We start from the raw sequence: 16,053 nt of genomic DNA on the forward strand, positions 1-16,053 counted from the left end.
GTATTCAGTGTATTTGTTGAAATATGCTGCTGAAGTAATTGTTGAAATGAACTCAGTATTGAATATTTTATTCCATTTTACGAATTGTAGGATATTAAAACCAAGTCTATTGTAGGCTGTTAAAATGTATAAGTCTTAAAAAAAGCTATTTAAAATACGTAGCTTGTAGTTCATAATATGCCAATCTAAGTGAAATAAATACATTATGAGAAAAAAAAAATTGTGAAAGACTATTGATAATCTGAAATGTTTATATCTGCTATTTGTATTAAGGTTAAAAAGAAAATACTGAGCCCAAAAAAGCAATGGTAGAAAAAACATAACAAATTCTTTGATTCAACAGTTAGTTTTATTATTTAATTATTAAATTATTTATTGGGGCTTCAGAAAGTACATATTTAAACAAAATTGATTTAACAAGAGCCATTGTCCTGCTTTTCTTAATGAAAATAATTATTTAGATGTTGTCCTGCTACTGTAACATATGTCTCTGCCTCCAGGCTTGTAGCACTAACATTGTTCAAGAGTCTGCAGTCCTAACTGTGAAGTTAGTAAATACATCCTGATAAGCTGACTTAGATGCCTCTCAGACACCGTGACTTAAATTAATGATTTCTTTTCCTTTCTCATGACAATTGAAATGCCCTCAGAATGATATGTTGTTTCTCTCAAAAAAGGAAATACATCAGTTTAACTGTTAATACTTGATAGTTCTGCAGCAGAGCTTAGGCTTTCCATTTTTCCACAAACAGATTTCTCAAATCTGTTACTCTATTGACAGATAAACTGTTTTCCTAATTTCTTGTCCAAGTCCTGAGAGGATTTAAGACTTAAAACAGAAAAATGGTGGTGTATACCAAATCTTGAAGTTTTACATAGTTTGTACCCTTAAGAAAAGTTTCAATAGAGGATAATCTTCTGAATATATAATGACTATCAGCAAATTCTGGCTTTCTGTACCTAAGAGGGAGTAGGAAATTCAAAAGGATATCTGCCTTTAAGTCATTGTCCTCAACCATACATGTAAGAGACAGGCAGCTAAGATATCTCAGAGTGCTTTCAACTTTCTGTGTACTACAGGAATGTTGCTTATTTTAGCTTCAAACAATAAAGGTTTATGGACCAAAATTCTTTGAATTGGAACAAATAGTAAAATGGGATCCCATTACATTTATGGTACACTGATGCTGTTTTTCAGATGCAGTAGTTGGCTAAATAAATTCAGTCATATTGTTCCTTGAATGGTTTTCAGATCTGTTCTATGGGTTGTGTTTACTAGCACGGTATGTATACACAATATACACAATATAATGTGTAATAAGCCTGCAGAATGTAAATCTATCAGGAAAAGGAAAAATAACAAACTATGGCCAATGGCCATTTAGAAAGAATGACAGAATGAGAATGAATACTAGATAATTACATAATAAATTGAGTACTGTTAGATTGAGAAGTGATAGAAATCACAACTTTTGCCTTCATTGATTTCTCTGATTGTTTTGTAGGAACTGCAAGAAGTGAACCTCTTAGAGGCTCATTAACATTTACTGCTAAATTTTTCTTATTTGTTTATCGATTTTGTTTGTCGTAAGTTTTCCACAGTAATGGAAAAAAGGGAGATAATGTGAAAGTCAGTAGCTCTCTTCTAACTGTGTGATAGCTAGACATTTGAGATGTCTGGAAGACAAAAAAGGATTTTAGGTAAAGATGACAATTCTGAAATAGAGGGCTGCCAATTTGTCCAGAGGTAGCGTAAAAGAAGAGGAAGTAGGAGCACTATCTTCTCTCTTTTCCAGCTTGTGTAGAATCTAGGGATTATTCTGAGGATGTGCCGAAAGAACAACTTAAGGAGGTAAAAGAAGACTTAAGAAAGGGCAATTATGGGAAACATATGGAAGACCAGATGGTTGATAGGAAAGGAAAATTCAGTTTAGACTTGAAAGGACAATACCATCTACTAAATCGGCAGGAATTATTTAAGATATATGGTGAGATGCAAGCGTTAATAGTGTTATGTCCCATGCATAAGGGACAGTGAGGAACATCAAGTCTGCCTATCGTTGTTGTTTTCCTCTACAGTGCAGTAATGTAAACTATTCAAATCTATGTGCTTCACAAATTAAAGCATTTTATCCAGTGAGCATGAAATAAGATTTTTAATCTTGAAGAGCTACTCTGGTAGCTCTTTACCAGTTTACCAGACTTCTAGAGCAGAAAGGTTGGTTATTCTGTCTCTTGCAATGGATCTGTGTGTTTTGGAGAAATCCTGTTTATTGGAGTGGCCCATTGCAACAGCTAGAAGTTGCCAGACCTGCCAGTGCATCAGAGCTGTGAGGAACCCTAGAGCTGCACAAAGACAGTGTTCCAACCAGATCTGAGTTCTTGTAAACTTCTTGTTTGTTTTTGTAGATTTGTGGGGTTCAACAACCAAGTTTCTTCCCAGTTGTATGTGCATCAGAAGAGTAAACTATAAGACTGTAAGCATTTGTGGATGTGCAGTGTGTTTGTTGCAAATTTCCCCATTGTGTCATTTCTATTATTTCCACAAAGGTTTGGGTGTTGTAATTTTGATTTCAGAATTTAAAAGGAAAAAAAAGTTCTGTGGAAAACAGGGAGAATGCAGTATTTTTGTTAAAGGAAATAATCTCATTTCTCAGAATTCAGAACAGAAGAACAACACAAACTAATGAAAGGAGAAAAGGTCTTTTTTTTTTTTTTTTTTATTTTCCTTAGACATGCACAGCGTAAGATGGTCTTCACAGAAACAAGAAGGCAAGCAATAAACTAGTTGAAAACACTGGTTAAAATAACCCTGCTGTACATGGTCTCTCCTCTCCTCTCCCCCAAATGAGATAGAGGAGTTTCTGTATCCCATACAGGCTGACAGTTTAAGATACAAAATTATGATGATGGTCTTCCTTACAGTTTTCTGCTGCTATTGCGAGGCAAACTTGAGGCACGAAGTTACACAGTTCAGCACTTGCACTCACCAGTGTTGTGCCCCTGAGGCAGTGCTGGCTGTGGAGTGGGGAGAAGGAAAGTGTCCCTTGCCAGGTTTGCAGCAGAGCCAAGTATTGAAGACCCAGAATGAGAAAACAGAGTATAGGTGTTTAGCGGGTGGTGGGGAGGCTGGATCAAGGTGCTGGGTGTTTTTCTGTAATGGAGTCAAAGATGCGAACTAAAGTAATAGTGGTGGTAAGACCAGCATTAATTAATTTATTAAATTCCCTATTTGCTTAGTCTAGAAACCTCCCTACCTTTTCCCCCTTGTTGTTCAGTACAGGTGTCATTATAACTTTTTAATCATTGGAAGCATTTATTTTAAAAAGATTTGGAAGGTTGATGCAATAAAGACTGGTGCTTTAGAGATAAATGTGAACTAATTACATTTTCTTCAGGAGTGTTTTCAGTCTTCTATTGCCTACTATCTTTCTGAATTTGGTTGAAGAAAACCTTTTCTGAACTTAATCTGATTGCTTTTATTTCATACTCACAGGCATGTAGGTTAGCATACATTCATATTAAATTAATCTGAATTTTGTTCATATTCTGAGTTCTTCATATTTTGGTCATCTCTCACTGCATGGTTACCATTCTAATTAATTTATCATCAGACTCTTCCTTTTTAAAATTGGAATCTTATGAAATTTCTAATTTGCTTCCTTTTCATCTTTTGACACTTGCTGTAGAAATTTTAGCACTTTTCCAATTTGATTAAATTTTAAGAACTTTCTGAACACTTTAATGTAGTTCTCTTTTGATGGCTATTTCTAATTATAAACTTATAAATAGCTTACAATATTAAATATTTTGACATAGTGTGATTTCATCTGCTGCCTTTAAAGGAAAAAGCCCTGGTTTTCCTCTTAAGTTCATTGACTTACTTGATTGCAGATTTGGACCACAAGGAAGCTAATATAAGCATTCCCCTAGCTTTAATAAATAAAAATAATAAGTGTTAATTTCTTCACTTTTTAATATGGATATCGTATGACATCTTAATATATTTTTTAAAATACACTTCTTACTTATTCTTTGAGTGTGTCTTGGTTATTTAGAAAGTAGTTCTTCATATTTCATTAATTTAAAATAAAGGAAAGCAATTAACTTGTAAGTTTTGTGATTAAATCACATGGTGTTCTTGTTTATCATTGTCTTAGTTGAGAGAGAGCAAAAAATAGTTACTTCCCCGTTATTCCTAAGATATAAAAGCTTTTAGTTCTTTTTCCCTATTGAAAGAATCTGCTCTTAAAATATCTCTAAATGCACTTTTTGCTATAAAAGTCTCCCCATCACAATATAGTCTCAGAATTTGCTACTCCTGTGTGCTACTATCTTTATATATAATGTAAATATGAACATTATTTTCACATTTTACAGAATGTGTGTAGTAGGTTTGTGCTTCAATTTGCAGGTTGCATGACTGCAGCTGAAAGGTTGGATTACTTGCTGAGGGCCTTTATAAGGATTTTTTCCCACACTTTCAGTGTTAAATAATAGGTTTCACTAGAGAAGGGCAGCATAAAATGAGAACGACTTTATCCATCAACAGCTCACGATGCCTTCACAGACATGATGGGGAGGTTACAGTGTTGGGGTGAGCTGGAGACAATGTCAGTGAGCACAGGACTCAAATGCTTAAGAACTCCAAGGAGTCTGGGGAAGAGGAACACCTAGAGTGTCCCATCTGGAGTGTCCTGGTACAGAGGGGGTTCCGGGTGCTTTTCTTGCTGACTCCTCTTGCTCCTTTTCAATTCAGTAGCTTGCCTCCTTCAAAATGCACACATCCAAATTGGGCATTCTTTTCTTTGCAGCCTTGATTTGAAACTACCAGCTATCATAGGTTTAAATCCTAAACAAGCCATGTCACATTGGTTTAAGAAAACTCTCGAATACCAATCCTGTCACCCTAAAATGAGAACTGAAAATGTAGGAACAGGTTAAAGTAGTTATTTCTTACTTTGATGACAGCTATTAAGATTGAAGAATCCGTTTTCTGAAGTGTATGAGAAGCTCTCCATTTACAGCTGAATTTCTTCACAGTACAAGGTCATGCTGTGCCTGTTCTTTACTGTTGTGGCAGATGTGTCATAGACAGATATTTTTACCTGAGCATATTTTGGGAATTGTGAAACTGGGGGTATTTGTTGAACATTTTGATCCAAGTAGATGCAAAATATTACCAATAAATTAAATTTACAAGTGAGACAAACAGTATCGTTCAAGTTTGCCTAGGTTTTTCTTGTTTTTACATACAGTGTACTAGGTAGTCCTTTGTGAAACAGTATTATGCTTTACTACCTTAGTCAGGAAGAAATGACTTGCAGAAAGTTGGCCCCTGCTTATGCACTCTATTATACTTTGGATTTAATTTTATCTCTCTACAGTAACACAATGCAAACTAACAGATCTCTCTCTTATTTTATAGTTCGGGAATACATGCTACTGCAATTCAGTTCTTCAGGCACTTTATTTTTGTCGACCATTTCGAGACAAAGTCTTAGCATACAAGAGTCAACCAAGAAAAAAAGAGAATCTCCTTACATGCTTAGCTGATCTTTTCCACAGTATAGCCACCCAGAAGAAAAAAGTTGGAGTAATACCTCCCAAGAAATTTATAACAAGATTGCGAAAAGAAAATGGTAACTTTTATCTTTTTCTTGTGTAATAATCACAGCAATTATGATTTAATTCTAAAGCTGACATAGTGAAATACCTACATATTTGTTCCACAGAGAAAGTGTTCTTGGTGCTGCAGTATAAACAAGAGGTGACCCTAGAATAAAAGTGTAACCCTGGAGCCATTTTGAGAGAGAAACCTTGTCTTTCTCTGTTCATGTAGAACTAAAGTGTATTGTCGCTGGCCACTTATGAAATTGCTTGCTAGTTTTGCTGCTCTGTGATTTTTAGATTTATAATCAAAATTCACTGTAAAACCCTTGCTCTTTGTTTAAAAAAAAATTTTTTTGAATGCAGGAATCAGTCTCCCAAACCAAGTGTGTGGCAAGGATGTTAAGATTTCCCTGCAAGAATCTGGCTTAAACCCCCCCCCCATTTTAAAATTAATTTAGAATTTTTGCAATACATAGCTTGAACTGCTTTTTAAGGGATTAATGAATTTTAAAATCACTAAGTAATTTTTGCAAAATTTTTTTGAAATGTAATTGATATCCTAAATTTCAAGAGATTTCTAGAGATTTTTAACATTTCTTGTTTCCTGTCTGCAAGGCTAATTGGTTACTGACTGGGCTCATATCCCTGAGAGGCCTGTGATATAACACTGTGAAGAAACTCTGAAGTGTTTTACCTCAAGAGACTTGTAGCTCTTGTTCTGCCTTGATTTACTCAATTAAATAAAGACCTTACAGTTGGCTAGATTGAACTTAGTGAAACTAAGTTCATTAAGTAAGCAACATGGTTCATACTCTTGGCTGACCTATTGTGCTACTTAACCTCTCCAAATGATCTAGATTAGCATCAAGTTTTCCCTACTCCAAAAATAATTCAGGATTTTTTTTTCTATTTAAAGTTTACTCCTTGATGTCATCAAGTGAATGACAGTAGAACTTCAATGGAGTGCCTGTATGCATTTCAAAACTTAACCTTCACTGAGTATCTTTTTCATTCATTTTTCCAGTCCTGAAGGCTTGTCTCTTAGTACATTCTTAGACTGCAAGCAAGTTGAAGTAATTGCACATTAACAGACTTGTATTATATTAGCCAGTGATATAGAATGCTTTTTAAATTGGCAGGTAAATTTCCTTGTAACAATTCCTGGTCAGAGAGAAAATAAGTAGTTATTACTCAAGCTGATACAATACCTTTATGGTTTTCTTAGTCTCATTCCTCATGTGAGAACTTCTACCACCATAGGATTTCTCAGGTTGGTATCCCAGGGGACTGCAATTAACTATGTTTTCAGTTTGAACATGATCAAGAGAGTAGATTTGTAAGAAAGATCAGATTTATGCTTTAATCCGTGTCATTGCTATGCATTGCAAGTACGTCGCAGTGAAACTATCCCTTTCCACTGAATTAATTTGAAAAATATTGTGCTTAGAAATGCTGACAAACTGAGGACATGAAGTGGAAAGTGTAGTGAATCCATTATTATCTATCCAACAAGTTCACCAGTACTAAAGTTGCCACATATACCAGTCTCCAGAAGCAGTATTTCAGATCTTGAAATGACAGATCTACTTACTGCTGTAAGTCCTAATTTTAAACCTATTTCCTCTTGCTGTGGCTGGAAATTTAGGCCAATATAACATCACTTCTGCAAATACTACCTTGCTTAAGAGCCACAGTGAGGTCTCCCTGGAGCTTTTTTTTCTCTCCATTGTGAAGAACCAACTCTCTCAGCCTGTTTTCCCAGGAGAGGTGCTCCAGCCCTCTGATCATCTTTGTGGTCCTCCTCTAGACCTGTTCTAACAGGTACATATCTTCCTTGTGCTGAGGACCCCAAAACTGGACACAGCACTCCAGGTGAGGTCTCGTGAGTGCAGAGTAGAGGGAGAGAATCACTGCCCTCAACATTCTGGCCATGCTGCTTTTGATGCTGCTCAGGATGTGGTTTGCCTTCTGGGCTGCATGCACACAGTGTTGGCTCATGCCCAGCTTTTCATCCACAAGAACCTTCAAGTCCTTCTCCCAGTCTGTACTCCAGTCTGGGATTGCCTTGACCAAGCTGCAGCACCTTGCACTTGGACTTGGTGAACTTCATGAGGTTCTCATGGACCCACTTCTCAGTCTTGCCCAGGTCCCTCTGGATGGCATCCCTTCCTGCTGTTGTGTCAGCTGTACTGCTCAGCTTCGTGTCCTCTGCAAACTTGCTGAGGGTGCACTTGATCCCACTGCCTGTGTCACTGGTGAAGATACTGAAGAGCACCGGTCCCAAGACAGAGCCTTGAGGGACACCACTCATCACTGGCCTCAGTTTGGACATAGAGCCATTGACCATACCTCTGGCTGCATCCAGCCAGCCAATTCCTTATCCACCAAATAGTCCACCCTTCAAATCCACATCTCCAGTTTGGAGATAAGGATGTTGCGTGGGACCATGTCAAAGACCTTGCAGAAGTCTATGTAGATGACAACAGTCGGTCTTACCTTGTTGACTGTTGCAGTCACTCCATCATAGAAGGCAAAAAAAGTCATTGAGTACTTCAGCCTTCTTTTCCATATCCTCAGTAACCAACCAGCTCTCCCGTTTCCTTCCAGAGAGGGCCTACATTTTCCCGGTCTTCCAGCTTTTCTTGTTGCCCTTGATGTCCCTGGCCAGGTTTAATTCTATCACGCTTTAGCTTTCCTAAGATGATCCCGGGCTGCTCAGACAATTTCTCTGTATTCCTCCCAGACTACCTGTCCTTGCTCTGACCACCTGTAGATTTTGGTTTTTTGGTGTTGTACTTTGTCCAGGAGCTCCTTGTTCATCCATGCAGGCCTCCTGGCGTTTTTGCTGGAATTCATCTTTGTTGGGGTGCATCATTCTGGAGCATGGAGGAGGTGATCCTTGAATATTAACCAGCTTTTTGGCCCCTCTTCACTCCAGGAGGTTATCCCACGGTTACCCCCAAATCCCTGAAAAGGCCAAAGTCTGCTCTCCTGAAGCCCAGAACTTGTTGTGTGCCCTCCTTGCTGCCCTGAGGACCTTGAACTTCACCATTTCATGGTCATGCAGCCAAGACTGTGCTTGAGCTTCACATTTCCCACCAGCCCTTTGTTGCTGGGAACAAGGTCCAGCATAGCACCGTTCCTCATTGGCACCTCTATCTCTTGGAGAAGGAATTTGTCATCAATGCATTCCAGGAACCTACTGGATTGCCTGTGCCCTGCTGTGTTGTTCCTCCAACAGATGTTGGGGTGGCTGAAGTTCCCCATGAGAACCAGGACTTGTGAACATGTGGCCACTCCTATCTGTTTGTAGAGGGCCTTGTCCCTCTTATATAGACAATGAAGCATCATACAGATAATGAAACACTTCTTATTGTAAGTTCTCAGGTAATTTCTGGGAAATATCAACATCTGATGCTATTTGAGATGCCTGGTGATATCCAAGACATTGACCTAAGCTTGGCAGAGATAGCATAGTGCCTGTAGGAGATCCAGTGGCATCTGGAAGCTGGATAGGATGAACTGTGACATTTCAGGTGGCACTACATGTACACCTGTGTTTAGGTAGTTGAATTGTGCCCTAGTTTTTTTGCAGAATGATTCAGTCTTCTGTTAATTCTCATCAGCTGAGTTAATTCTGTTCCCTCTTTGCACCCCCTATATTTTTGACATAGTTTGTCAAGTATGCATTTTGAGTTGGTGTTGTATTGTCATGAATGATTCAAGATATGAAATAAAGGAATGGTTTTGAAATTTGATCAAATCCTTTTTTGTAGCATAGCACTGACTGATTAATTAAAAAAATCTTCTGTTTTATCTTGTAGAGCTTTTTGATAACTACATGCAGCAGGATGCACATGAGTTCTTAAACTATCTGTTAAATACAATTGCGGATATCCTGCAAGAGGAAAGAAAACAAGAGAAACAAAATGGTCGCCTGCCCAATGGCAACATCGACAATGAAAATAACAGCCCACCAGACCCAACCTGGGTTCATGAAATCTTTCAGGGAACATTAACTAATGAAACCAGATGTCTTACATGTGAAACTGTAAGTCTGTATATACTTTATAAAATTAATTCTACCACATTTCACTACTTCATGTTTCATGATTCATTTATCCCAACAGACTAACAGAGTAAATTAGTTTTTTTCCTTAGTAATCTTACATTTGTATAAATATTTTAATTTTTTTCTTTGTCAGCAAGCACATTTCAGCATGAATTGTAGGAAAAGACATTTGGGCAATATTAGGGAAATGCCCAATTGGATTTTTGTCAGTGTGATCATAACTTCAAAATTCAGATAAGAATATTCTAAATTGATGCACTATTTAGAGAAATAAAGCCTGCTATTTGAAGGTGTGAAATTCGTCTCAAATTTAATGTCTTAACATCATACTTAGTGATATATTCCATAAATAAGTATTCTGAATCAGTTTCCATCGATTTCTAATTTTTAAATTTAAAGCCATTGAAATCAAGGTACTATGGTTGGCTTTTGGCACTGAGACAGTAGATTGGGATTCTCAAAAAACACAATTTAATGTACAAGAAAAGTAATTCTTTCCTAAATGTCTGTCCACAGGAATTCTTCTAATACTACACCCTGAGAAATAAATTCTTTGAGTATGCTATACTAAAATTTTCTTTGAGAAGTTCTACAATAAGAGAAAGAACATATTTCATAAAAACTTATAATTGAATTTTACCATTGGGAAAAAGTAGAAGCAGCACAATTTGAAAATTACAGTAATTCTGTCATGGTCTGTGCCTTAGAGATTGTAAAAAGCTAAACAACTGTGGTTTCTGTATGACTCTTCATACCTATTTTCTTTAACTAAATTAGTAATGCACATATTTTGGCATGACATTGGAAAGGAGGAATTCATCGAATCTGTATATTTCACATGTAATCTTTTCTGTCTTCTAGAAATACCCCCTCTTTTATTTCAAAGAAAATAGCTTCATAATATTATATGTAATGTAACTGCAGACTTTGAGTAATTTAGGTACTGATTTCCAGCTACCATATTTTCTTTATGGTAGATTTTCCCTCCTTAATGCGTATTTCTTGGCAACTGTCAATTGCTTCTCTTTTAGTTCTTGAACTGTTTTTTTTCTTCTTCTTGAAATGTGAGTTTAGTTTAGTCTTTTCACATGACTGACATCACTACCTTTCTTCACTGTGGCATAATGAATTACTGCTGTCAGAATTTTGATCCAGGCACAGTCTTTAATGCAATTTTAAAATGATCTTTACCAGTATATTTTATTTGTTATCAGGCCTGTCACAATTTTGAGAATTTTACTAACATTGCTTAGTTCTGTTTTTCTGTTAGGTATTGCTGAACAAGATGCACCATATAGGTTTGCCACTGTGCCTCCTTGGGCAGTTGAACTTAAAATTCAGTGTTTTAATATACATTGGGTCTTAGATTATTAGGGCCTTTCCAAACCCTAATAATCTGGAAGCTATTTTATCAGCTTCTGTCTATTTAGTATATCAGCTTGTGTCTAGTTAAAACACAGCTACCTGAACATGAGCACTTTTGGACGCACTAAATAAGTAATATTATTGTGACTGGTGTCTTATTGTCAAATACAGTGAATATATGGGGTTTCTTAATGTTTATTAAGAGCTGTTGGCACTTAGATTCTTTCTGTGTTTAGAAATATAACTTAAAATGTCAGGAGTACTTGGATATAGCTCTTGTAGAAGATTACATAGCAAAAGTGGATGAATTAGTGCTTATTAATGATAAGACAATAACCTTATCATATTTTAAATTTAAATTTGGAATTTAGTGGATACTTAAATATGTAAAGCATAATATATCTTTGCTCAAAGTGACAGTGATTATATTCCAACTGACCAAACCTACTCAATGTTCCTTAAATGAGCATGGCAAAATTTTATTCTAATTTTAATTGTCCTAATTATAGAAAAGAGCATCTTTCCAGGAAGCATTGTTCATTAGCCCATCTTAAAGATAAAAAATAACTGGCTAAAGATTTATCTTCTATTTAAGTATGGACAGTGGAATATAAGGAACATATATGCAATGCTTTAACAAAGTTTTGTCTTGTGGAACAAGGCATGCTATTAAATGAATATGTTACAAAAGAGATTGTAAGTTGTCTTTACATGCTTTTAATGTGATTTCTTGTTATAATGCTTTCACCCTTCCTTGATAGAGGCAGTATGTTGAAGTGAATGGAAATTTTGTGGCTAATTGCAAAAAATTATTTAGAAGTTAATTGGTTTTACAGATTTTTCTCACAGTTATTAAGGAGTAATAACAGTAAGCCAGAAAATAATGTAATCGACTTCATTAAGATTAAATTTGAAACAGCTAAATGTGGTCAGTACTTCTACTGACAAAACCAGGAAATTGTCTTGGGTCAAAAGCACCATATGTATCAGTAATGTTTTTCTCCAGGTGATGGTCTTGCTCTTGTGTCCAAACAATTCTTCAATGCATAAAAATCTTTGGCTCAATTCCATTTGGGACTGAGAGGAGGCAATAAGGAAAATCTCAGTGCTCTTTCTTACTATAGAAACCTTAACTATGCTCCTGTTTTCTTTTGCTCTCTTTTTTTTTAAAGCTAAGATAAATAATGTCCTTTGTTTCAGCTTCTTTTAAAACTACTTTGTGTCTTAGCACACATGGGAGTCTACAGCTGCAAAAGCTCTATTGCAAGTGAGCTGATTCACATTGCTAGTAAAATTCCAAACTGTAAGAAATAGCAGATTCTGAGTGTCAGCCTTCTGAGCTTGCTGTTCTGTGCAGCTTTGGCCATCAGAGTACAGCTGAGCTCTGTGAGTGCAGATCATGTCCTTGATGTGAGAACAGCTACCACCCCCTTTAGCCAGAACACCGGAACATCTGAATTCTTCACCGTTACTCAAATGCTCCTGTTAGGAGTACTCAGATGGCTTTTTGAACACATCAGGCCTTGATTCTGCAAGTGATGAGGTTTTCTGATCATGACCATCTTTTTTAATTCTATAGATTACTGAGCATTGGTGATTGTAGTCTAGATGTTGATTGAGTCTTAGTGATGTGGATTTGAAAGAGCACCTTCACAGAAGGAGTGAATGGGGGGCCCGTAAGAGTGGAGAGTGGCCTTTTTATGTTTTTTTCTCTTCTTTTTTTAAAATTAAAACTTTTTGATTTAATGTTAAAAAAATCTATTCAAATAGTAATGTTCAAAGAAACTTAAAAATTAAGAAAAACAAATCATAATTTATCAACATAAATGGAAAAAAAGTCCACTTGGCTATTCTTAGAATAAAGCCTTTAATGGTTCTTCATGACCCAAGTGCACAGTGGACTGGCTAACCTAAGAGAGGTTTTTTAAGGCACCGTTATCACAAAGAATGGAAATACTCCTTTTGCAAACTTCTGTTTTCAGTGCCAATCTCTTTTTAACCAGGTCCAACACATCTCTTTCTTCTTGTCCATATTCTCTCTGCCCCTACAGCTTCTGCATGGGATAAAACTGCCTGTGAAATCTGTATTGTTTCATGGAATTTTCTTTGATTAGACCAAGAGAGGAAGAATTATCTAATTGCATGTCTGAATAACACTGATCACATGACTCCTTAATTCCATCTGTCCTAGCTGAAGACTGCAGCAGCAAGAGTATTTTCTATAACTGATTTTTTTTTTTTCTGAGCCGTTCTTAATCCCTAGGCTAAGATGATTCCCACCAGAGTTCTTAGTGTTACAAATTCAGGTTTGATAATTCCAAAAGTAGTTTGCCATGGCATATTTTGAAGAATTGTCCACACAACTGAACCATAGTACATCCCTGAAGACAGGAAACATGCAGCACACTGAAGATGGAGGTGGCTTTTTTTTTTCCACTCTAAATATATTGGAAGTTTTCCATATATGTTTTGTGATCTATCCAGAAGTATAAACATAGCACTGATTGATGCAGTAGATATGATGTGTACTGGCATACTGGCATTTTTTTACATGCACACTTACTCTTGGAAAGACAAGGTACAGAACAGTGGGAGGAATCCTTGGCCAGTCCTCTCACAGATATTAACAGAAGCTTTCAACCTAATTTCTTAAGTTTTTGGATTTGCCCTATGGTATCAATTCTCAAAAATGGTTATCTTGACCATCTACTTTTATCCTTTTTTTTTTCCATGTATGTCACCTTAGGAGCTGTGTGTCTCATCTCTTGCTAATCAGAGAACAACTTCCCAATTTTTTTTTATTCTGAATTGAAAAGGGAACATAAGCCCTGTATGTTTTAAAGATCAACTTACATTAGTTCTCCTGTAGCTGTTTCACTTTTCCTGCTTTCAGTCAAGAAATTGCAGCCAGGCATCTTTTCTAAAAGCATTTATTTTTGTACCTAGGCAGAAGACATTTCATCAGTGACATTGAGTATCTCTAGACACAGAGAGGACACGCTAGCAGACAAAAGTTAAGGTTGCAGATCACTACTTCCTGAAACTTTAATAACATAGTTGGTTTTCAGAGCAGCTGTGGATTTTGTTCATCGTTTGTCAGGATTTGTGGTGGAATTTATTTTCTTCTTCTAGAATTTTCAGGTTTGCTTAATTGTTATTCTTGCATTTTTTAGAGAACTGACTATGCATTATTCTGCCTCTATCAGACCAAGCCCCAAGCTCTCATTCACCAAATTTACTGTCTGCTGTTCATTTCAGAGTATGAATCTAGCCAGAAGCAGGCTTCAAAATATTTGTGCTCTTTATTAGGTACACTATGATATGCAAATACATAACTTTCAATTGGAGGGAAGTGCTCTAAATAGAAGAATCCCAGGGATTCTGTTCTTTCGAAAAGAGTGAGGTGTAGAAGAAACTTGGTATTAATATTGTTGAGCTGAAATCACAGTATGATATACACCCACAGACACATATACACTTCCCTCTTCCTGAACGAAATCAGAAGCAGAGATCGAGCAAATCTCTGAAATAGAAAAGCCACTTGCAAAAATTTTAAAAGGATGTTATAAGGTAGAAGATTAATTCCATCAATAGAAAATGGTACACTGAAAAACAGGTAAATCAGTATAACTTGTTTTAACTGTGTTCTGCTGGTTCTTCTTTTCATTCAGGTAAGCAGCAAAGATGAAGACTTCTTAGACCTTTCAGTTGATGTGGAGCAGAATACTTCAATCACTCACTGTTTAAGGTAGACAAAAATCTGAATTTTTGTAATTTGTATTTACCCGTTACCTAGAAAGCAGGACATAAAACTAGAAGCTCACAGTTCTATCTTACATAAATTTAAGTGTATAAAATTATGTTTATATGGTACATTTATTTGAATAACTCATATAAGAAACTAGTATTTATATCTTTTTTTTTTCAGGGGTTTCAGCAATACAGAAACTCTGTGCAGTGAATACAAGTACTACTGTGAAGAATGTCGCAGTAAGCAAGAAGCGCATAAAAGGTACATCACACTTAGGGAAGGGAAAAAATAACCCATGCATTTCATGAAAATACTCTTGTATTTCCTTTTGTATGTGTATGTCTCAGGGAGAGAACATCCTTTTTCCCTTAATTTTCCTCACTCTTCTTCCACTTAAGAATAACTTGGTTGCATTCGTCTTGCTAGAATTCAATGTGTCTATTTCCATGAGTAATGAGAATCCATGTAAAGTATTTGGGCACTCCTTTGATCATTATTTATTTTACAAATGAGAGAAAGAATGGTCTTAAGACCAAAAATGAATTAAAAAGCCAAGTTCAACTGCCAGTGACTAAACAAAGACTACTGGCAATGATGAAAAGTCATGGATTGTATGTGACTTTTTAAACCTGATTTTGTCTTGAAAATAAAATATTTTTTTCCAGTTGCTGAATCATTTTGATAGCGCTTTTTGTAACTGTTTTTGTTAGCTGAGTTTCTGATTTCTTAAAAGTGTTTAGTTAGTTGTGCTAAACTTCTGCTTGACAGTGCTCCTGAAAATCATCAGAAGCTCCATGGAAGCCTGAAATTCATTATGTTTAGAAACAATTCTTGTTTGCCTAATAATTCTTCTAGTCTTGTTCACACATTTGAAAAATCTCTCATTTTGTGCACCATGTGGTATTTATTATCTGAGAAAGTATTTGATTGAAGGAGTGGGAACACTGACATGCTCAGCTGGTTATACCACTGATGCTGGTTATTTGGTTTACCATAGATTCAACACACAGCTTTTGCATATCTCATCTCCCAAGTCTGCCTTAACATGCTGCCTAAGCTTACAAATTGGTGTCTATTAGGTTGGGAATCCAGGTCTGGCCAGTTGTTTTCTGTTGCTTTAGCTCTTTTCTGTGTGGTGGATAGTGTGATCCCTGACCAGTATAAGTTGGGTTGACATAAACCTGTACTGTAGGCACTTCCTTGGCAAAACACAGCTTTGATTGTTTATATTTTGGTTTTCATGTGAAGCTTA

The 16,053-nt window shown here is 36.3% G+C and overlaps 1 protein-coding gene across 1 annotated transcript in view; it reads left to right on the forward strand.

Moving 5' to 3' along the window:
- Nucleotides 1-16,053, forward strand: part of USP12 (ubiquitin specific peptidase 12) — a 37,107-nt gene that overhangs the window by 10,936 nt on the left and 10,118 nt on the right. Inside the window, exons 3-7 of the mRNA XM_051779061.1 lie at nt 1,199-1,283; nt 5,429-5,642; nt 9,438-9,664; nt 14,722-14,798; nt 14,979-15,062. Of these exons, the coding sequence (XP_051635021.1) occupies nt 1,242-1,283; nt 5,429-5,642; nt 9,438-9,664; nt 14,722-14,798; nt 14,979-15,062 (644 nt within the window). The 5' untranslated portion in view covers nt 1,199-1,241. The remainder of the gene's footprint in view (nt 1-1,198; nt 1,284-5,428; nt 5,643-9,437; nt 9,665-14,721; nt 14,799-14,978; nt 15,063-16,053) is intronic.

Source organism: Manacus candei, unplaced genomic scaffold (assembly GCF_025592945.1).
Source record: "Manacus candei isolate 608988 ecotype Guabito, Panama unplaced genomic scaffold, ASM2559294v1 h1tg000014l, whole genome shotgun sequence".
In the NCBI taxonomy this organism is placed as follows: domain Eukaryota; kingdom Metazoa; phylum Chordata; class Aves; order Passeriformes; family Pipridae; genus Manacus; species Manacus candei.